General features: G+C 34.3%; 3 protein-coding genes across 8 annotated transcripts; 2 read left to right on the top strand and 1 right to left on the bottom strand.

The window, feature by feature from the left end:
- Positions 1–761: 761 nt before the first annotated feature.
- Positions 762–5,911, bottom strand: LOC108460709 (uncharacterized). Of its 3 annotated transcripts, XM_053027227.1 has the most exons (7): positions 5,641–5,910; positions 5,463–5,546; positions 4,700–5,194; positions 3,842–4,036; positions 3,436–3,465; positions 2,091–3,191; positions 762–1,458 (listed from the first exon to the last, which is right to left on the bottom strand). In XM_053027227.1, the coding sequence occupies exons 3-7, from the start codon at positions 5,147–5,149 to the stop codon at positions 907–909; spliced, it is 2,328 nt and encodes a 775-aa protein (XP_052883187.1). In that variant the 5' UTR covers positions 5,150–5,194; positions 5,463–5,546; positions 5,641–5,910; the 3' UTR covers positions 762–906. The 3 variants fall into 3 exon arrangements, with proteins under 3 accessions (XP_052883187.1, XP_017615801.1, XP_017615800.1); XM_017760312.2 differs by lacking the exon at positions 5,463–5,546 and having other exon boundaries at positions 4,700–5,163; positions 5,641–5,911; XM_017760311.2 differs by lacking the exon at positions 5,463–5,546 and having other exon boundaries at positions 5,641–5,909.
- A 1,882-nt stretch (positions 5,912–7,793) lies between these two features.
- LOC128291862 (uncharacterized) lies at positions 7,794–13,978 on the top strand. 4 transcript variants are annotated; one of them, XR_008281806.1, is made up of 5 exons: positions 9,308–10,032; positions 10,138–10,215; positions 10,491–11,381; positions 11,540–13,374; positions 13,573–13,978. XR_008281806.1 is itself a non-coding variant. In XM_053027321.1 (2 exons), exons 1-2 carry the CDS (start codon positions 9,007–9,009, stop codon positions 10,667–10,669), a joined length of 408 nt encoding a protein of 135 aa, XP_052883281.1. In that variant the 5' UTR covers positions 7,794–9,006; the 3' UTR covers positions 10,670–10,924. The 4 variants fall into 4 exon arrangements, 1 of the variants encoding a protein (XP_052883281.1); XR_008281805.1 differs by having other exon boundaries at positions 10,138–11,381; XR_008281807.1 differs by having other exon boundaries at positions 9,308–10,335.
- Positions 13,979–15,928: 1,950 nt separating this feature from the next.
- Positions 15,929–23,304, top strand: LOC108458235 (starch synthase 1, chloroplastic/amyloplastic-like). The gene is made up of 15 exons (XM_017757548.2): positions 15,929–16,743; positions 18,891–19,246; positions 19,429–19,506; positions 19,586–19,710; positions 19,881–19,962; positions 20,135–20,308; positions 20,592–20,673; positions 21,004–21,095; positions 21,177–21,239; positions 21,323–21,412; positions 21,896–22,020; positions 22,104–22,212; positions 22,298–22,353; positions 22,672–22,711; positions 22,842–23,304. The coding sequence occupies exons 1-15, from the start codon at positions 16,431–16,433 to the stop codon at positions 22,998–23,000; spliced, it is 1,944 nt and encodes a 647-aa protein (XP_017613037.1). The 5' UTR covers positions 15,929–16,430; the 3' UTR covers positions 23,001–23,304.
- The last annotated feature ends 40 nt before the right edge of the window (positions 23,305–23,344 follow it).

Here is a 23,344-nt window from a genome sequence, read left to right as displayed (position 1 = left end):
TTCTTGGAATATATGATATACATACATGCTTCCGCCATTTTAATAAATGATTTCTCCGAAACTAATAAAAGACCGTTGACGAGTTTCATCGGAACAACTATACGAGTACTTAAAACGTAAATGTAATGCAAATTTTAATTTAATTTTTTTTAAAATATGTAATTATTTTAAATAATTGGAATTTATTAAATTTATTTTTATGAAAAGGCGGTAAAAAAATGATAAGGTAAAAAAAGAGATTAAGTGTTTTAAAGTGCGTAGGGTTGCTTAAATGTCAAAAATATCTCTCTTATTTTGAAAGGCATTTATAAACAGGAGGTTTCGCGATGCCACATCTCCGACAAATTCAAAATATGGTGATTATATAATCAATTAGATGTATGTAAGTTATTCATATGCATAATATTATTTTAACATTTCCTTAATTGAAATAATATAAAGTTGTTACGTTTTGCTGATCCCAAATAATCTCCGTTTTACGATAAATTCTCCGAGTACTCTTCAAGTGGGAATTATAAGAGAATATATCATCTTATGGGCAGTACATTTTTATTACCCTAAAATAATTTTTTTTTCTTGCCTCTTAAGCAAGAAGAATTCCAAATTCTTAACACGTGAAGGGCATTTTTGTAGATATACTTCTTTCGGGATTTTGTGTTAAAGCTATTATGTGTCTTCGTGTCACTCGACCAATAGATAGCTTCCACGTCAAAACCAGCTTAGAGTGGCAAAAGTTCAAATGAAATTTAAAAAAAAAATGATTAGTACAAAAGAAAATTTGTCCCAGATTTATAAATTGATAAAAAAATTAGAAAGAGAAATGAATCCCAAAGTACTTATTATTATTATTTTTCGAATAAACAAAACTACTCTCGAAGAGATGATATATAAACATGGAAGTTTACCTCACAAGCTCCTGTCAATGAATTCCCATATCCTCTCTTCCATGTAAATCCGGTCCCTGTGACGGCGTGGCATGTGGCGTTCATCTGGAAATATCAGTAACTCATACGGTTTCCCAGCTGCCACAAGTGCGTTAACGAGCCTTGCAGTGTGCCTAAAATGTACATTTTCGTCGATCATGCCATGGACCAACAGCAGTCTTCCTTTCATCTTGTTAACATGGTGCATCACGGAGCCATACTCAAAACTTTCAGCACCCTCGGAAGGGAATCCCATGTACTTCTCGGTGTAAAATGTGTCGTAGCCATCCCATGATGTAACAGGAGCACCTGAAATGGCGCATCGGAAAACATCAGGGAACCTGGCCAACACCATGGCTGAGAGATAGCCACCATAGCTCCAACCGTATAACCCGATATGAGCAGGCTTTGCTAGCCCTTGTTTAATTAGCCATTCAGCACCGGTGAGCTGATCCTCAGCATCGACACGGCCAATGCTGCCGTTGAGATAGCCTTCAAACTTCAGTCCACGTCTAGCTGTTCCTCTATTATCTAACTGCAAAGAGCATATTTCAGGTAGGGGGAACTAAAGAGATGCATAAGATGTCTGAAAAAGCTGCTGACACAGATTAGACATTGGTAAAAGTACCATAGAAGCCTGGATTGCATTTTGGCTCTACTAAAAAAATAGGTAAATTAATCTTTATACGTTAGATCAAAATGCAAACTAATCCTTTTATTAAAAATTTTATCTATTTTTACTGTTAAAAACTAATTCATGTACGTCAACATGATATATACGTGGCACACTACATGTCGCTATCTGATTATTTTGTCAATGACACCAGTTTTTAATAGTACAAAGGGATCAAAATTTTAACAAAAAAGACTAATTTACTCTTTGATCTAACATGAAAGGACCAATTTGCTTATTTTTTTAGTAGAGAGGGTAAAATGCAATTTGACTTCTACAAGGGCTTCCATGATATTTTTACCATTAGACATTATAAATAATAGCTAAATTAATAGATGGCTTAAGGAATTTAGGAATCACTAGTCCCTTCCCCTACCAATCGTTTTATTGGAGGATAAGAGCCTGTTTTTCAGTCATATACCCTAACTAGAACGATAGTGTATCATGAACTAAACTTAAGGGAAAAGAAAGTTGTGAATGCGGGAAACACAAACCTTCCAAACCAAAATGCCTTTGCTTCGCAAATATTGCGCTCGCATGTCAACTGTATTTATCCAAGAATCATAAACAAGCTGAACACCAGGACCACCATACACACTGATCAAGGTTTTGTACGGTGGGGGTCCAAATCTTGTTGCATCAGGCTTATATAAAGCCCCATATAGTCTGGTACCATCATTTGCCTGTATGTGAACTATCTCTGGAGGCTCAAGTTGAAGTCTTTCAAGCCCGGGAATTGTTGATGGCGGCTCATAAATAGACATTATTACACTTCCATCTATCAAGTTGCATAGTGAAACCCTAGGGGGAGAATCAAGAGAATCATAAATATCAACAAATTTCCGCATGTGGTGATCAAGCACAACCACATGTTTTCCCTTGCCATGAGTCAATCTGACAGGAGCTTGCAAAGTTGAATTCTCATCTGGGCATAGCTTAGCACAGTAAAGGTGTGATTCTAAGGGTCCATCAAGAGTTCCAGTGAAATATACAAGCCCTGCAGCCTCATTTATACCAGCAATTTGCTCAACCATCCAATCGCCCCTTGTAATGGGCCCTAAGCATGTCCCATTAGCATCATGCAGATAAAGATGTCTGAATCCGGTTTTTTCACTTGCCCAGATGAACCCCGCAGAATATCTGCTGGCTCCTTTATCCAGAGGTGTAAAGCAATCATGTAAATTAATCCAAGGTTTTAGTTCTTCAACCATTACAACATCTTTTTTGCCTGTCTTGATATCAAACTTAAGGATCTTTAGTTTGGTTTGAGACCTATTTACGACTTGGGCTGTGAGAACATTTGCATGCATCCAATTTACTCTAGCCAAATATTCATCATCAGAGTTAGGTCCCCCACATAGAAGATCCATCCAGGTAACAGGGCCACCGGTGGTGGACACCACCCCAAGCCGAACCTTGACATTTGAAGCTCCTGCAAAAGGATATGCATGGTCTTCTTGTGCCTCTGGACCAACTGAGCTTTTACCTTGGTGCATAATTCTAAAAAGAGGTATCTCAGAATAATCAACCTCTGTAAATGCAATGAATTTGCCATCAAGTGACCACCAATACCCAGTTTTTCTATCCATCTCTTCCTGCAAGCAATCAAATTCCCCAAATATGAAGGAGAGAAATCTATGTGCACGATAGAGCAATTAAATGGGGGAAAAAATGAAGTTTGGCATCATTGTAGCTTTATGGCATTGGATGTACACCTCGCAAAGAACTGTAACTTCTATTTGCTCTCAAAAGCAGTAATCAGTTCCAATTTCATACAAACCAGTGACTAATTTATATAAATATGTGAACAAAAGTAAGGAAATTGAAAGAAATTCTCACCTGAGCTATATATTCAGCAAGTCCATGAGTCTGCAATTCATTAAAAATAATGTCATTCAAGACAAGGGGGTAAAAATCTAATTTGCCACACACAGAGTATATTGAAACCAGGTAAAAATCAAACAGTTAGAGCCTATTGCATTTGATATTATTCATTCAATAATTTTTATAGAAGGCAGGAAAAGTTGCCCTATGATTTCTACATTGTATGATGCAGTTAATGGCACTGAAAGCCTTGTAGGTTGCATCATTAAATTAAATATGTACATACTTTCTTCTACACCAACCTTCCCCCCCCCCCCCTCCCCTTCATAGACAGGGCCAGAAAAGGAGAAAAGAAGAAAAGAAAACTCATAAAAATATGAATATCCAGAGAAGTGAACAATTACTGGTGATATAAACTTACCACAGTGTTCCCATTGGCACCATATGTTAATTGTCTTTGTTCATTGTACAAAAGATTTAGAACGTGTAGCTCATACTCTCTTATGTAAGCAAGCATGGTACCATCTGGCGAAAGATGTGGATCAATTATTGGTGATGATGACGTGCTCGGAAGCTTGAGCACTGGTTTTGAACCAGAAAAATCCTGGAAATAGATCTGCCCATAGAAAGGAAAGCAAATTATCAGGGAAAACAAAATCCTTAAATTGCATGCAAGAGTTGATAAAAGAAATGTACACACACACAGAAGTAGCATAAAAGATAACAGTGCAAAGCAATAAAAAGTGGCGATAGGTTGGCATGAAATAATCACATTGGTGAGAAAAAATGTTATTGACCAGCTAATTCACACAACAGGGAGTTGTTGTTATAAAGGAATCTACTGTGCTGCGGACTCTTAACAGCAATAGCATTCCAGAATGCAACTTCACAAATTGGCAAATTGTGGTCAATGAAGTATCAAGAGAAAGCATCAACCAACACAACCTCTCCCAGTTCAGATTAAACATAAATAAAAGAACACACTTCTTTCACTTAAATCTATATATTATTGCTCCTAGAAACATGCCCTGATGGCCCCAATTAAAAAAAAAAAACACTTAAAAAATCATTGGTTCAACACTATAGTATTTTGCGTATATTTTAGATTATAACAAAACTTATCAACAAAGATAAGTAGAACATGGAAAGCCCCAGTGCTTAAGATATAGGGAAAGTAGCATATGTAGACAACAGTAACACATACAGAACATCATGCATGGACTAAATAAGCCATTATTAACAGTATATTCAAATTAACAGATGAGATTGTTCCACATACACCACCAGGTAAAGGCACCATAATAGTTTTCTTCTTTGAGATAGTCTTCACCCATTCATAACGTGTGACACCCAGCCCACGCTCCCTGGACCTCTCCCTCCTCAACTTCTCTTCTGGTGATATATTACTCTCGTCAAGTCCACCATCCGGGGGAGAGAAGAATAAATCTTGCTTGACAGCATTGAGATCAAAAGCAAAAACCTTTCTACTCAAAGTTTCTTCAGGACTAAATAAATATGCTATCAAACTATCATCTGGACTAAAACTAACAGATGTAGGTGCTACATATCCAGGTAATGGTGATTGAACTATATCTTTAACAGGGAAAATATCATAATGGTCAAGGGTTTGCGTTGCGGGGCTGTCAGTTACGGGCATATCGTGCAGGGATAGTGATCTTGATCGTTTCAAATTCGTCTTCTTTTCCTTACTCTCGTCAACAGATTGCATTACAAATTGAACTCCTATTGATTCCAATCAGAACAGAACATGAACCTTTATGCAAAGATAGAAAAAAGAAACTAATTAAGAAATGAAGTAAAATCATCAACACGAATTCAAGATAGAAAAGTTCCCTCGAATTCAACAATTAAGCTAATTGAGTTCAAGTTATTCTAAAATCTTCTTTCAATTTGATAAAAGTTCGCAAATAACACATTCTGAAAATTGAATTCGTTCATTTCAAAATTCATTTCCATAGTTTTCTCGGCAACCAAGCAAGAATTAATTTTGAAAAAAAAAAAGCAATTAAGAAAGCCATTACCTGCGGTGGATCCGATCACAGTCTACTGAACTGCACCGAATCCACACTTTTTTCCGTGAAAACTAAATCTTCCTTTCCTTTTCACTTTAACCATAAAACAAAACTCAAATTTAAAAGCAACATGGAAAAAAAAGTTGACTTTTTTCTTTTTCCAGAAAGAATAAGATTGGAATATTACCTGCAAAATAAGCGGAATTGATGATCGGCCATAAAGAAAATTTAGATTAAGATTGAAAGAAGGAAAAGGAATTAATGGAGTTGGATTGAGTGGGGATTTGAATGAGCAATTGTAATTGGCAGGCAAAGATCTAATGAAGTAAGAGCGTTGGACTTTAAAAATTGAAATGTGCATTCAATGATAAAATAGCTGATAAGATAAAGTCAAGAATGCAATCACTATTTTAATTAATTAAATTTAAAATCCAGGTTTAGGGTTGTTGTATTAATCATTCAGCATTGGAAATTTTTGTACACATTTGTTTATGTAATCACGCGCCAACTTTTGCGCGTTAAGAGGTAAACGGATAAATTGGAAATTCATATTAATAAAAAATAATTTTTGCTTTTTTTTTTAATAGTGTATGTCTAAATTTGATCTAAACACTAACTTTAAAATAGATATTTATAAAATATTATGATACCTACTCGAGCTAGATACATGACATTTCTAGAGTGCATTAGGAGGATTCTTGAAGACAGTCCTTTATCGCTTATCTGTTAAACTATGCTCGACTGCTCAACCTCCTAGATTAGTTATCCAACATGAGACTATTCGTTATTAGAGGGAATGTCCCCTTTCATCAAGCTTCCCACTTACCATAGTTTGGCCACCCGATTCTTAATATAAACATTATTCCAAGTGTGAGCACTCTCCTCAAAGATTATTAGGACTCACCTGAACATAATAACTTTGTGTTGCTTCAAAAAAGAACAATAAAATGGACCTCATCGTGCACGTCCTTCACGTACTCCATGATAACAACTTATTTATAACAACTTGCCACGTCACCACTACCAGATAAGAGAACTATCCCCAATAAATGTCCTTCAAGACAATGAAATAAGGATTTTTTCCCTTAGCAACCTTGAGCACTTATTCCCTGCCTTCCCTCCTTACATTCACAATAACTTTTTTTTCTCTTCTTGTACTTCTTTAACTCTTCCGCCTGTTTAGGTGAATCAGTCCTCTTTGCGTTACCACCCTCTCTTCTTTGTCTCCTCCATCGTTGAAACTTGTATGAACAAAAGTTATTAGAAAAAAAAAAAGGTGATTATTAAAATTTTATTATTTATCATTTAGTTTTGATGTATAAAATGAACATATTGGAACAACTAAAAGGAACGCCAATTTTGCGCAAAAATCACTATAAATGTCTCTACATTAAGAGTTAAATTTCATTTTACCTCTTTACTCAAAAAATAGGTAAATTAATCCTTATACGTTAAATCAAAAAGTAAATTGGTCATTTCTATTAAAAATCTTACCTATTTTTATTGTTAAAAATTGGCGTGGTTGATAAAATAACCAAATAGTTATACTTGGCGTGCCATGTGTACTTTATATAGACGTATACTAGTTTTTAATAGTAAAATGGATATAAATTTTAATAGAATGGTCAATTTACTCTTTGATCTAATATATAAGGACTAATTTACCTATTTTTTAATAAAGGAATAAAATACAAGGTAACTCATAGTATAAAGACTTCCATGATACTTTTATAAAAAATTACTCAACTTAAAACTCTAGGTTCAACATATTCAAAAATCAATGATTTTATATCTATAACTATATATTAAACAACAAACCTAACATTGACATGTTGGTGGTTTTTTTATATATATATATAATTTTTAGGTTTGGGTGGAAGAAAAATAAGAGAGAGAAAGGCCTAATTATTCGTTAATCTCTTTACTTTTAATTTAAAAATTTAGTCAATTCTATTTAATTTTAATTTAAAATGTAGTCCACCTACTCTAATTTAAATTTTATTTCTTTTACAACTTACTTAAAATTTACTAATAATAAAGTTAATTGATTTCTATTTTAAATCAAACATTTTAAAATTAAAATGTCAAATATTCAAAATCAGCGAAGGTTCAATAGAATTGTTTCCAATTGGATTTTAGTTTTAAATTAGTCAAATAGAAAGAATAAATTCCATAAATTAAAGCCTAAACAACTAGATTTTAAAAGTTTAAAGAGTACAAAGATGACATAATTAAACGGAAAAGAAAGAGAAAGAAAAGAAAAAAAAGAGATAAAAATGTATATTGGTGTTTTTATTATTATCTAAATTATTATATTATTATTACTATAAATTTGTGTGTGTTATAAAATTATCAAATAAAAGAACATTAAAAAGTAAATAACATTTTTCTCTAAGCCAAAGGCGTCTCAAAGGTGTTCAATGAAGTTCCCAATAGGGTAGAAACAAAGCTTCTTCTTAGTGTTCAGAGTTAGGGATTACGTTAAAAGAATCCTCCTTGTGCACATTAGCTGGCTTTTGGCACGCAGGAGTTCTCTTGGTTCTTTGCTGTTTCTTCTTGATTTTTTTTTGGGGGGGGGGTTTGGCTTGATTTTCTTCATTTTCTTGTTGATTTTGTGTTATTTGTTGCTTCTTGGCTTTGATTTTGTGTTATGTCCTCTTCATAAGCTTTGGATTGAAGGAAGCTTTTTGATTCGTCTTCTGAGCAAAGTTTGAAGGTTTTTTTAACCAAAAATCTATGGTGGTTCTATTACCGTCAAACCTCCGAGTGAGGTGTTTGATGAAGGGATTCAGAGGTGGCAGCACTTGCTGGTTGCTCAATTTCGTGGGCGAGTTCCCAATTTTGTTCGCTACAGAAGTGGATTGATATGCTTTGGAGTAAACAAGAGGTTGTTGAAGTCAAGATGGTAGGAGAAAATTTGTTTATTTTTTAATTTTCTTCTTCTATTGCTCGAGATTGGGTTTTGGATCATAGCCCTTGGCATATCTAGAACAAGCCGATGGTGCTGAGAAAGTAGGAGCCTAATTTCTAGAGATTGGATTTCTCCCTTAAAAGTAGGAGCCTAATTTCTACAAAGTAGGAGCCCTTAATATTATTCGAGTAGAGTTTTTTACTCAAAAGGGGCTTAGTTACATTGTAAGTGCGTTTGATGCTCCCTTTTACATGAATAATATCACAACTTTGCAACAACATCTTGCTTATGCGCAGGTGTATTTTGAGATTTCTGTTGATTTTGAACTCTTTCTTTTTATTGATATTGAATTGTGTGATAGTTCATTTGTTTCTATTAGAGTTGAAGTACCATGGCTGCCGATGCGTTGTTTGCAGTGTTGATCTTTCAGTCATTCTAGTAAGCACTGTTCTAAGAAGAATGAGGTGAAATTTTGGAAGGTTAAGCAATATGGTGCAGGCACTGCTTAAAATTTTGTTCCTAAAAAATCTGTTGCGGTTCGAAGTGCCCCTGATAGTGGTGCAGCTTTGATTTCAACTTTTAAAGTTTCCTTTAAGGGTAAAACCATGGTTTTGGATCTTTCTCTTACTCTTAAACCAAAGCATGTTTGTCTTGGGGGGATCTAATAATAGATTTGAAGCTTTGAATGTTGACCTTGTGGATTCTAATGATGTTGTTGCTGATGATATTGATGCTGAACAAGATGTTGTTGATGATGATAATGAAACTGAACAGCTTGAGTTTTCTCCTCAGAAGCCTAGGTTAGCCTCGCTGGAAGTAGCTCCTTTCGTGAGATCTTTAATGGCAACAAAGCAAGAGAACCTTGACAAAGGTAATAAAAAAATGAATAATTCTTCTGCTAAAGGGCGAGGAAAATGATGTGATAAAAGAGGTACATATTCTCCTCGTGTTCCATGATCATTATCTTTTAGAATATTAGGGGGTTTAATAATCCTCTAAAGTAAAAACTTGTAGTTGATAGGTTAGTTAGATTGAAAATTGATGTTTGTTGTTTGTTGGAAAATAATGATTATTTTGGGAAAGTATTTTCAGGGGTGGAACTATGTTTGCAATTATGATCATGCTGTTAAAGGTAGAATTTGGCTTAGTTATAAGAATACTTGTATTGTGGATGTGTTATATGTCTTTGGTTAATGTATTACATGCAGTGTGTAAGTGAAACATCAGAAAGTCTTCTTTTCAGCTGTTTATGCTTGTAATGATGGTGTTTCTCGTTGAGAGCTATGGTCTCACTTGTGTTCTATGAGTGGCCAGGTTGGTGATGCTCCGTGATTGTTAGGTGGTGACTTTAATGTCACGTTTTTGCCTGAGGAGAGTTCTTTTTTCGATAGTTCTTAATTTTTTACTGTTGGTATGAAAAATTTTCAAGCTTTAGTTAGGGAGATTGAAGTCTTTGATCATGCTTATTTTGGTCCTGTTTTCACTTAGTCTAATAATAAATTGGATAGGCCAATTGCGAAGAAGCTTCATAGAGTTCTTGTTAAGGTAACTTGGTTGCAGTTTCTGCCTCATTCATGGGTTGAGTTTGTTGCTCCTAGTTGTTTGGATCATTGTCCTTTTATTGTTTGGTTGGAGCGGCCTAATAATAAATCTTGGCAGCCTACTATGGTAGGTGATCTTATGTTGAATTTATTTACCAAGTTTAAGAGACTTAAACTTGTCTTGAATATGCTCAACACTGAGGTTTTTGGTAATATTTTTGCTTGAGTTAAGGCTAAGGCTGAAGAGTTGGAGAGCTTGAAGCTTGCTTTGTTGCGAGGTGATCTAGTTAGAAATGGTCATATTGATAAGGTGAGAGCTGATCTTTTGCTTTTACAAGAGGCCGAAGCATGTTTTTATTAGCAAAAAGCTCGGGTTCAATGGATCAGAGAGGGGGATCAAAGCACTAAATTTTTTCATAGTACTGTTGCAGTTAAGAGGAATAAGCACATTGTTACTTCTCTTTTTGATGCAACTAGTAATCGGTTGATAATGCTCTAGAATAATGTATTTTCATGTATTAATCATGTGTTTATTCTGGGCTTAATCCTACTAATTTGAGCTATTTATGTCTTTTTATTGATTAGGGACTGATTTAGAGGTAAAAGTAAAATTAAGGGACAAAAGTGCGAATTTGGAGACACAATGGGCTGATATGCGACACAGGAAAAAGATTGTGCCAAAAGTGCGAGCATGGAAAACACAAGGACTAAAAACGAAAAAAGAAGAGATTTTATTTTATAAGACTCCATTTTATTTATATTAGGATAATTAATATTAAGATAATTATTAGTATTATTTAATTTTAGGATTTTATTTTAATTATCTTTATTTATCTTTAATTAAATGTATTTATCTTTTTAAAATTTAAGTTAAATTAGACTATCTCCCTAGCACTATAGATAGGGGGTGAAGTGACTCTATTTGGGTTTTATCTTTTTCTGTAAACACTCTCCCCCTAAAAGTCTAGGCTTTTGTTTTTTCATATTTTTTTTCAATAAAATTCCTTTTTCCATTTTTATATTTATTTCTTTTTCCACCATTATCATGAGCCACTAGAACCTATCTAGTCGAAAGTTGTCAATATTCCCCAAAAAGGATTCTTGAGGCCTAGAATCCGTACTTAGCCTTCTCACCAAGTATTCATCGTTTCTCTGCACTACGAGCTGAAGCTTTCGTCCATGGCCCTTAAGAAGTAAGCTTTTCAGCATATGCAAAGGCGACCGCTTTGTATGTTTTGGAAGGATTGCATAGTCGGTTCGTTAACTTACTGCGTCAGAGGTTGGCGAGCTAAAGAGACGAAATGGCGTGTGATTCGTCATTGAGAAGCGTTGATCTAGTATAGATTACTGGCTAGAGTCAGGTTTCCTAAAAATCGAAAGTCTAATCTTTAAAGCTGGTGGTCGTAGGCGTCCTCTTCTACTATAATTGGCTTACTTGAGTTGAGAAGGGCCCAAAGCGGAATGAGACAACTGGAGGTTAGAATCTATAAATAATAATTTCTTTTCCTTCAACTCTTTTTATTATTTTTACTATTTTCGTAATCATAATTTCAGTCAAATTTAGATTCTGTTTTTTATTTTTTCTAAATCAAATCTTTAGTTCTGTTATTTTTTTATTTTTTTCTGTCACGCAGGTTTTCTTAGGCACGATTTTGCCCAGGATTTCGAGAAACAAGTATTCGTATAATCCGATCCCTGAGGATTCGACCCTACTTCCCCTTTACTGTTCTTTTTTATTATTTTACAGGGAATAGGATATTTTTGGTGCTCTTAACGACTGCATCATCGGTTGGCATCTTTTGATTAGATTTCTGTAGAGATTTTGGGGTTTTATCAAAATCTTCTTGGCGCAGTTGATTCCAATGTTGTTAAGTGCCCAGATTTTTTACTTCAGTAGTTACTGCCTAAATTGTCTAACGATATTCATCATATGTTAACTAGCCCTATTACCAATGAGAAGATAAATGCAATTATTTTTAGGCAAGGGAATGAGAAAGCCCCTAGTTCTGATAGTTTCACAACTTTCTTTTTCAAATCTGCATAGGGTATAGTGGAGCCTGATTTTCTTGAAGTTTTTCAGTATTCTTTTGCATCCTCCACTCTCTTGGCTGCCTTTTATAGTACCTCAATTTCTTTTATTCCCAAATATGATAATCCTAGCTATGCAAAGGATTTTTGGCCTATTTCTTGTTGCAGTGTAGTTTATCAGTGCATAACCAAGGTTTTGGTTAATAGAATGACTATTTTCTGCCTGCTTTGATTTTAATAGTCAGAGTGCCTTTGTTAGAGGGCATAGTATCACTAATAATACCATGTTGGCTCATGAGCTAATGCGAGGGTATGGTAGAAGACATATTTTTCCTAGATGTGCCTTGAAGGTTGATATTCAAAAGAAGTTTGATTCTTTACACTAAGGTTTTTTGCTTTCAGTACTTAGAGCTGAAGGGTTCTTTGAAAAGTTCTTGAAGTGGATTAAAGTTTGTTTAACTACTCCTCGATTCTTTGTCTTCCATAATAGAAGACTTGTAGGGTTCTTTTGAGGAAGGAAAGGTATTAGGCAGGGAGATCCTCCCTCTCTTTACCTCTTTGTACTTGCAATGGATGTGTTATCCAAGTTATTGGATGTTGCTGCCATAAATACTTTATTCAAGTATCATCTTAAGTGCCTTCGAGTGCGGTTGACTCATCTAATGTTTGCTGATGATCTTCTTATTTTTTCTAAGGGTACTACTGATTCAGTGGCTGGTGTTTATTGTGTTCTTTAACAATTTTACTTACTTTCTAAGTTGCAACTCAATGCCTCCAAAAGTGAATTGTTTGCTGTTAGGGTGCTTCAAGAGGAGTTGGCTCTCATGACTACTTGTATAGGGTTTAAAGTTGGTAGGCTACCAGCGAGGTACCTTGGTGTTCCTCTTATTTCTTGAAAGCTATCTCGGTCTGACTGTGCTGCTTTAACTAAAATGATTTGGACAGGATTCAAGGGTGGTCTACTGAGCACTTGAGTTATGCTGGTAGATTGCAACTCATTAAGGTTATGATCTTTAGTGTGCAAGCTTATTGGAGTTGCTAATTTCTAATGCCTAAGAGTGTTCTGAAGAAGGTTTATCAATATCGTCTTAGTTTCTTTTGGAAATGAAAGTTTGGCTTCGGTCGAGGGGCTCGTGTTTGTTGCAAGGCAATATGTTTACCTTAATTTTAGGGGGCTTGTGACTAAAAAATGTGATAGAATAGAATCAAGCTTGTATTTTGTAGCTTATCCGTACCTTGCTTGCAAGAGAGGGATCTCTTTGGATCGCTTAGGTTAGTGAATATGTGTTAAAGGGTAGGAGTTTTCTGGATTCTACTTCAATGCGTAGCTAGAATTGGCAAATGATGCTTAAGTTGAAGCATTTGGCTCCTGTCTCTTCTCAACAATTTGCTAATGAAAAAGTGAGTACTTCTCGATTGTGGGAGGCAATTAGAACTAATGGTATGAAGGTGGAATGGCAACGTTTGTTATGGTTTCCTTTACATATTCCCAAACATTCTCTTAGTGCTTGGATGGTCATTCTTAACAGACTCCCAACCAGGGATCGTTTGCTTGCTTTTGGAATTTTGGTTGATACTTGTTGTTTTTTTTTTTTGTATGGATGTTACAGAGAGACGTAATCACTTTCTTTTAGTGCAGTTTTTCAAGGAAGGTGTGGTAGTCAATTTTGCACCTTTGCTCCATTCATAGGGCTGTGGGAACTTGGAGGCAAGTGTTAACTTAGGCGATATTGCAACTTAAAAAGGAAAGTCATTACTTGTTGCTATACTTAAGCTTGCTTGGAGTGCATATTTGTATGTGATATGGAGATAGAGGAACAAAAGGTATTTTGGTGCATCTTTCTTGACTGAAAATGTTATCTTGATGTAGATTAAAAAGATTGTGCGGGCTCACTTAGGAGGAAGACCAATCAATAGAACTGATTCTGTTAATGCTTCACTTTATGCTTCTTAGGGTATCATTGGTTAATTTGTTTGTATAGATTAAAGTTACTGTACAATTTTTTTTGTTTTTTTGTAACAGTTTAACTGCATTCTTGGATTAATGAATTTCACCATTCATAAAAAAAAGTAATTAATAGAGATTTTTTTCGTATTTTATTTCACTCACCCAAGGGTTCTATTTATAAGCCATTGTCATTCAATGCAATACAAATAAATGAAGCTTACTTAAGTTCTTCATTAACACATACATTAAGCAACTTGCATATTTATTTTCAAAAATGAATAAGGGGTTTATCTCATAAATGATGGGGTTAGAATATGAACTTTCACATTTATATATTTGTAACACTTCCCATTAGATGTCTATTAGAGAAAAATGTGTCTCATGAAAACCTTTATTAGGAAAAACCCGTTGAGATGAGAAGCTTTGATCTCATTAGTAACAGTCTAGCAATTAATTGGAGGCATTTAATAAATGATTATACCAAATCATTTTGTGTATGAACATGAGCAATAGGACTTTCAATTGTTATTCTGATAAACTTACTATAGTCATTGAAAGCCTAAATATAAACTCACTAGTATTATTAAGACAAATTGTCTTAATTGCATAATCTGAAAACTATGCCTTTAATTTAATTACTTGCACAAATGATCTCGCAAACGCTAGGTTACGTGTTGATAATAAACACACATGTGACCCTTTTACACATGCATCTAAGGGTGAACAAAATTCGATTCAATTCGAAAAACTCGATAAAAAATTTAAAATTTGAATTAAATAGTTTGAGTTATTCGAGTTAATCGGTTATTCGGATCAACTCGAATAAAAAATAAAAATTTTCTGTTTAACTCGAATATGAATTATACAATTCAAGTTATCCAAATATCCAAATAAGAAAAGGTAAAACTATGTTGTTTTGATAAATATTTACCTTTTTAAAGTTAAAAGTTAAAATTATTAAGTTAAAAAGTAAAACTATGTCATTTTGATAAATATTTATCCATTAAGTTAAAAGGCAAAACTATTATATTGCTTATATAGTTAAATAATCTTGCACTTCGTCTACTAGTTAAATAATTGGTCCATGTAAATGCAACATTAAGTATAAACAATAGGATTCGTTAGCTCGACTCGACTTGACTCAAAATTTTTTGACTCGATTTGGTTGGAAAAAAGAATTACATTGAGTTCGGTTGCTAAAATAGAATTCATCAACTCGACTAACTTGAAATTTTTTAACTCGATTCGACTCGACTCGATCGAATACTCCCCCTAAATGCATCTATCAAAACCATAAAATATTTAAATGATCCACATGGTGGATGAATGAGCCTGTATTTATCATCTTGAATACATTCCAAAATGCAAGGGATTTTATATCAACTTAGTTGATGATGCTCTTGTAAAAAATTTTCTTTAAAAACAAGCACCACATGAGAATTTCTTAAATTGAAGAATCTTCTAGTTCTTCAATGAATGATCATGTGAATTCTCAATTGTTTTTCACATCATTAATGATTCGGGATGGCCTAATTGATCATGCCAAATAGTAAATGTATTTGAATTTGTAAACTTCTAGTTTACTACAATATGTGCTTTAATTATACTAATAATTGTATAAGCCTAAAGACAAGGCAGGTAATTTTTTCAAAACACATTTCTTTTCAAATGCAACTTTTGTGATTTGCATATACTCACAATATGCTTTTGTCTCCTGCTTATGGCAAGAGTTAACTTGTTGTGAGCGACTTGATTTACAATAAGAGAACGCACAATCACCCACTTGAGGGATGTGAGCATTTCAATTTGGTAGAGTTTTAATCCTATCTTATGGCATATAGGTCACCATGTACAACTTAATTCATGGATATACTTTTTCTCTATGATAAATTAACATCTAAAATTAATATTTAATTATTATTAAAGTTTGATTGATTATTTAATAAATTACACTTTAAATACTCTTCGAAAAACTCAAATCCTCGGGATGAATCTAATTGAAACCGAATATAGGTATAATTTTTGGATAAAATATTAATTCAAATTAGGGTGGGGGATAAGTTAGGGGCATTTTGGGGTAAGTAAAGAGCCGCCCACCCATCTGATCTCATATTGCGGTTGATATATGAAATGAAACCGGTAGTCCCAAGCTCCAAGGCAGAGTTCACGTGAAAGAGCTTGTTAGATTGACACGTAGGGAATTTCTATTCCATCAATGGAGAAAGTCCTTTAACTTTAGTAAAACGCTTCTGCCATATGGATCTCCTCAGGTCATCCAATTTTCTTGGCTTTCGCGCTTTTACTGGATCTCTCACTCTTCTTCTTCTTCTTCACTATAAAAAAGGGAAGGACGAAGTTTGATTTTTGTTCTCCTTTTTTTTGGATATTTTATTTATTACCAGAGTCACAGGCGTTTCTATTTTCCCGGATTTTCCTTTCCTTTCGCTCTTTGCTCTTTCCGGGTCCTTCCTGTTTCACGATTCCTTTCGTGTTCTTCTCATCTAATTATTTATTCCTTCACTGTTTCTTTCAAAATTCCCTGTTTTCCAATGGCGTCCATTCAACTAACTCGTATACTATTGTCTTGCAAATTATCTACCAATATTGCATTATCGTCTCGTACATGTTGCAGTTTTAGGCGTACTAGGCAACTGGATTTCGGTCCTTTGTTGAAAAGAAATTTTCAAAATAGGAAATTGACGGCTATAAGATCTGAAAAATCAGGAAATGAAGGTTCTATTTCTAGTGCAATTGAAGGAGAAGAAAATTCTGGTTCTATTTCCAGCCCAGTAAAGCCCGGACTTATGCTAGGCATCGACAGAGATGATTCTGGTTCTGTTATTGGCTTAAACTTGATTCCTGGTATTTTTGTTACTCTGATTTTTTCCTTTTTTATTCTATTCAAGATTGAAATGATGCTCAATTATAATGTTACGATGATCATTTGACGATACTGCTTTTGTTTGGAAGAAGATTATGCTTATTCTGTATTATTTAATGATTGCTAGAATTCTTTAGAACTTTCCATATTTTATCATATTATACTCCATCTTTTTTTCCCTGATATTATCATTAAAAAAGAATCTTGAAGCAGAAATAGGAAAGGCAAATGAATGAGCAACAAGTAAAATCAGTCACATGCTCTCTGACCCAGGATGGGGTGGAATGGGGCCAATCAAGTACAACGTTGTCAAGTGTTAACTAAAATACTCAATCGTGTATTTCACTTTCATCAGGCAAACTATTCCTTGTTTGCGTGCATTTTAGGTTCAGATGGTCCCTCTCAATCTGTCTATCTATGGACCATGGAACAAAATTGACTACTTTGTCTATATCTGTAACCATCTATAAAAGCTACCCCATGGGAACATCTAATTTATTTCTTTATTTTTTTATTTTAAATATTATCTATTTATGTTTTACAGGTTAATAATTTATGCCGATTACATCACGTCTGTGTATTTTGTATTGTGTTCATATTATTATTGTATATGTTCGTGTTCCTATATTTTATCGTGCTCGTATAGGCATGTTGTGTTCGTGTCATTTTGTCTATCGCATAGTTTATTAGAATAATTCAATTTAGAAGATAATTTATGTTTTCATGTCGTGTTTGTAGTGTATCTTGCTTTATCTCATATTTTGCATAGCTTATCATAGTGGTTCACTTTAAGGGAAAAAAGTATGTTCACATTGTATTCGTATTACTTTTTGGTGTTTAAATTGTTATGAATTGATTTAAGTTTTTATGTGTTACTTAGTAACAAATTTTATGTATATTTTGGTGCATTCATGTATCTATGTTAGGTTCATGTATTCTTTTTTTGTGTCATTTCATATTTTAATTATTTTTCTTATTATTTTGTGTCATTTCTTAGTTTATTGCATGGCTTGTATTATTGTCGTTCAATTTTAACTCCAATTTCGTTTACTTGAAAATCGAATCATTTCATTATTTATTAATATAAATATCATATTCAGAACATTACTCTTAACTTTCCGAAGCATAGTGACATATAGGTGTGGACACTCTAATATGAAAGTTTCTATAAGATTAGGAAATCTATAATAAATTACTTTTATATGGTATGATATAAATGTAAAATTGGTACTTTTAATTAAATATTAATAGGCAAGTAGAAAATATATTTAAGTTTAGAAACCTAAATACTACAAAAATCAAATCATGAGAAGTTGAGAACTGCATTGTTCATTGTTGATTCTATATTGAAAAATAAAATAAATAACTGTGTGTCTAAGTGTCTAAATGTATCTAACCGTGTTTTGATCATACTTCGACTGTTTGTTTGATTTGCCTTTTCTTTTTTCTTTGACATGTCCTGATGTGTCTAACATGTGTTTTGTTGCATAATACATGTCCCACACTTGGATGTTCCCTGATAGAAGTGTTCATGTTTCATAGCTTTTATTACTCTTGTTATTAAATTTTCTTTAATTAATTAATATTATGTATCAAAGTAGAGTTGAGTGAGAGATGTTCTTATTGATGAATCTTGAGCTTCTTGTTGGTCAAGATTCATATATGAAAACTTGGATTTGGTAGAATTTGGAATCTATGGTTATTAGCAATACCTCATTGCGAGCATGATCCGACAATCTTTGCATCAGCAATACTCATTCTTGCAGGGGCTGTCATATGCAAACTTTTGACTATTTGGAAACTTTTAAAACAATACACGCATGGTCCTATTTTCCATTTTGTCATTGCCAAAGTTTTTCTTCTGATTTTATTTCACTTTTCTAGATTATCCTGTGTCTGTTAAACCTCCACATTTTCATTTTCTTTTTATAATGTTGAAACAATATCTAAGGTGTAAATTTATATCTTTTATTACTGTTGTTGTGTTGTTGCTCCGGAGTTTACTTTGACTCTTACACCTTGCCCACTTTAGTTTGATCTTCTCTAGCTGGTAACTGTAGCAGTATCTTGTTCATAAGGAGTAAATGGCCTTCTGTGGCTAACTGCAGTTTATTAACTTGGATCATAGGTGACAATGAAGCCATTGACACTGAAGTTGTGTCAACTGTTACCAAAGTCAAAGATGAGGAAATAAAAAAAGAAAAAATAGAAACCAGAGTAACCTACAATATTGTCTTTGTTACTGCTGAAGCCGCGCCTTATTCAAAAACGGGTGGATTAGGAGATGTTTGTGGTTCTTTGCCTATAGAGCTGGCTAGCCGTGGACACAGAGTCATGGTTGTCTCCCCAAGATACCTGAATGGTACGTCTGCAGATGAAAATTTTGCACGTGTCTTTGATGCAAATCGACGCATCAAACTACAATGTTTTGGAGGGGAACAAGAGATTGCATTCTTCCATGAGTATCGGGAGGGTGTTGATTGGGTAAGAATTAGTCTCTGCTTCTAATCTAAACCTCCTCTAATGAATGTGTTGTTAAAGAGATTGTTCATTAGCGAATCATGAGGGAAATTAGTTTTTTATTAATAACTTCCATTCATCTATTTGTCAAGTTGGTTGGTGGGAGAAGACTCTAACCATGTTAATTGGTTTCCCTACATTATAAGGTATTTGTGGACCATCCTTCTTACCATAGACCTGGAAATCCATATGGCGATAGTCATGGTGCTTTTGGTGATAATCAGGTAAAGTTTTGGTCGGTATTTGGTTGAATATGAAATTGCTTATTACTTCTTTATTCACTAATGACAATTTTTTCTACAGTTTCGGTATACTTTACTTTGCCATGCAGCATGTGAAGCTCCATTAGTGCTTCCATTGGGAGGGTATACCTATGGAGAGAAGTGTCTCTTCCTTGTCAATGATTGGCATGCTGGTCTCGTGTCGGTGTAAGATTTTGCCTGTTTATTGTTGCATCTATTTGCTATACTCAGACTTTATTTCAAGTATTAGAAAGCATAAGTTTTACCAATGATTAGTTTGATACTTCATATTACACTCGATTCCAAAGGTTTGCAATCTTTCTGGAACTGCTGATCTTACTTGTTACATTTTGCAGGCTTTTGGCTGCCAAATACCGTCCATTTGGTGTTTATAAAGATGCTCGGAGCATCCTTGTAATTCATAACCTTGCTCATCAGGTAGATAATTTCCACATTGTTATTCCTTTTGCTTTGTTCTTGATTCTCTCATTCTCTCTGGAAGAAGACTGATTTCTTTAGTTCATAAAAGTGGTTAAACTGAACTTTTGTAGATCAAATTGCATGCATTTCTGAAATAATAATTTTAGATATATTGTTTTCTATATGAAAGGGAGTGGAACCTGCAGCAACCTTTAAGAATTTGGGATTGCCTTCAAACTGGTATGGGGCATTGGAATGGGTGTTTCCTACATGGGCAAGGACACATGCACTTGACACGGGAGAGGCTGTCAATATTCTAAAGGGTGCCATTGTGACATCTGATCGAATACTTACCGTTAGTAAGGTAATTTATTTACATATTCTACTATTTACAGTACATTTATATCTCTCTTGATATATAATGTTGTTAATTCTTTGAATATACAATGTTACATTTTATTTTGATGGTTATGATCATATATCATGTAAATCTGATTGAAGAGCCACTGAACGTCTGAGCTTCCTTATGGGAATTAGTTGCAACTAAAATGTAAAAACCATCCTCTACTTAATAAGTTTGAACTACAGCTTGCAGTTTTAGTATTTTCATAAGGTGGCTTTAGTTGACTATATTTTGTTAATTGCAGGGCTATGCATGGGAAATAACAACTGTTGAAGGTGGATATGGTTTAAATCAGCTATTAAGCAGTCGGAGGAGTGTTCTGACTGGTACATTTTCTCTACTTTTCGAATAAAATGTGGCCATTATGTCATTTTGTACAACTCTAAAGGTTTTTAGGCCAAGGCACATGCAAATGCTGTGAAGGTTAATTCTCATACACAACTTAATGTGACATCCCACTTTTAGTGGTATCTGCATTTTAGTATGGCCCTTATCTAGGTCTTAGTTTTGTCCATATTCTTCACTTATATCGAAAATTACATGCATTGATCATGTGTGGGGCATTCGGAACTTGTGTTCTCCAATCATGTTTAGTCTCTGAAGGAATTACAGATATTCTTTAACCCGACTCTTCCTGAACATTCAATGATGATCAGGAATTACAAACGGCATTCATATTGCTGAATGGGATCCATCTTCAGATGAGCATATTGCTTTCCATTATTCTGCTGCTTCTCTATCTGGAAAGGTGGGTTAATTTCTGGTTTTCCGTTCATAGTAAAAAAATGTTGCTCTTCTGAATTCTTATCCGAACTAATGTAAACTTCAGGTTCAATGCAAGACTGCTCTCCAACAGGAACTTGGTTTTCCAATTAAGCCTGATTGTCCCTTGGTAAGATTTTACTTTGTGTTGGAAGACTTGGTAGTGAAAAAACCAAGTCTTTCCTTCATGTCTCACTAAGCTCGTATTTACAGATTGGATTTATTGGGAGACTGGACTACCAGAAAGGCATTGACCTGATCCACTGGGCAATTCCAGAACTTATGGAAGATGATGTACAATTTGTAAGTGACTTTTCTATTTATTTAACAACCATAATAAGTGCAAAGTAGAACTACTCTTAATTTGTATGGTGTATTCAAGGATGTATTCCTTTTAGTTAATATCATGGCGACCTTTTTAGGTTGAAGGGTATTTTTCATATTTTCTAGTGTCGAAGTAGATAAAAGAAGATTTGCCCTTGTAGAAGACCATGACTCTTTTAAGCATTTTAAGCTGGTCCTCAATACTAATATCATTCTTCCTCAAGTTGTATTGAATCTCGTGATTCAGTTAAGTTGAAATTGAAATGTACTTGGTAATTTGGAGTATGAACCTAGTTAATTGCTCGGGCCTTGGTAATTTGGTGCATTACTGATACGCATATATTCTTTGACAATATTTAAGTCTAGGGTGCTGCCTCGTGGCCTCTCTGTACCTTTTTCTGGTGTTTTTCTAGTTATTCTTTTTGTAGCTTACAGGAGAACTAAACTCCAAAATTTCTTTAGGTAATGCTTGGCTCTGGGGACCCACTTTACGAAGACTGGATGAGATCAGCAGAGACTACTTACAGAGATAAATTTCGTGGTTGGGTTGGATTTAGTGTTCCAATCTCGCATAGGATCACTGCAGGGTAATCAGAAACTTCTATTTATTCTTAACATGTTAATAAAGATATCAATAAACATGTTGTTGTTGTTGTATTGGATTGAGCAGCTGTGACATACTATTGATGCCTTCAAGATTCGAGCCCTGTGGACTAAATCAGTTATATGCGATGAGATATGGAACTGTCCCTGTAGTTCATGCCACAGGAGGACTTAGAGTGAGTTAAAAACAGTAGCTATCTCGTGTTATTTGCTTTTATCTGATTGACCTTCATTACATGCCTCTGCTTTACTCTTATTCAGGACACAGTAGAGAATTTCAATCCGTACGCTGGAGAAGGTAGAGGTGAAGGCACAGGGTATGCAGTCTTTACCGTTGTATTTTTCGTCAACTTAGTACATGGTGTATAACATCTAAATTCTTTTACTGAGTTGAAAATTTTGTAGTAATCCAAGTGTTGTTTAATCAAAATAGATAAACAAATCCCTAGTTAAGATTTCAGTTGTGGTTCAAACATTCATTAAAATCATCTACTATGTTTCATTAAAAAATGCAACTGCATTGATATCAAAAGAACTAAGACTTAGGGGCGAGTGTTGGATATCCGACATATCTTTAGTAAGTGTTTCACTTACATGTAATTTTTCTCTTACAATGGTTTGAACTGTGCTGACAGGTGGGCCTTTTCTCCGCTCACAAAAGACTGTATGCTAAATGTAAGTTAAATGCTATTTATTTGGCATCTTTATACGAGTTTAGCAATGGCGGGTCTGCCATTTAACTGTGAATTCTCTTTTTTCTCATGTGGCCTTCTAAACTGACATAATTCGATTTTCATGAGAGCAGGCGCTAAAAACAGCAATAAGGACGTACAGAGATCACAAGTCAACATGGGAGGGATTGATGAGAAGATGCATGCAAAAGGACTTCACCTGGGAAAATGCTGCCATTCAATACGAGCAGGTTTTTGAGTGGGCCCTTATTGATCCGCCGTACATTATGTGAATTCTATACATCTCTCTCGAGGCCTGTTAATGGTTAATGAATCACAGGGGCAAGGACGTACAAGTAGGCACTATTATGTATTTTCCTTCCCGTCTGGGTATAAGCTGCCGTTAGCTATTCTTTGTTGATAAGAGTAATTAGTTTGCAAAATGCACTTATTTTCATTTTAATTATATATGGTTGGTATTACAAAAGTACCACTGTAATTTTTACAAACAGAATAATAGAGACATTACTGCCTTGTCAGATGTTAAAACGTTATGTTTAATTTTAGAATATTTTGATGTACTTAGGATTGGATATATGCCCATTTTTATGTGTATTATTATTTTTCTAAAAAATTC

This window comes from Gossypium arboreum, chromosome 4 (assembly GCF_025698485.1).
Source record: "Gossypium arboreum isolate Shixiya-1 chromosome 4, ASM2569848v2, whole genome shotgun sequence".
Lineage (NCBI taxonomy): Eukaryota > Viridiplantae > Streptophyta > Magnoliopsida > Malvales > Malvaceae > Gossypium > Gossypium arboreum.
The sequence above is the reverse complement of the archived record's forward strand: the minus strand, read 5'-3'. Positions and strand labels throughout refer to the sequence as shown.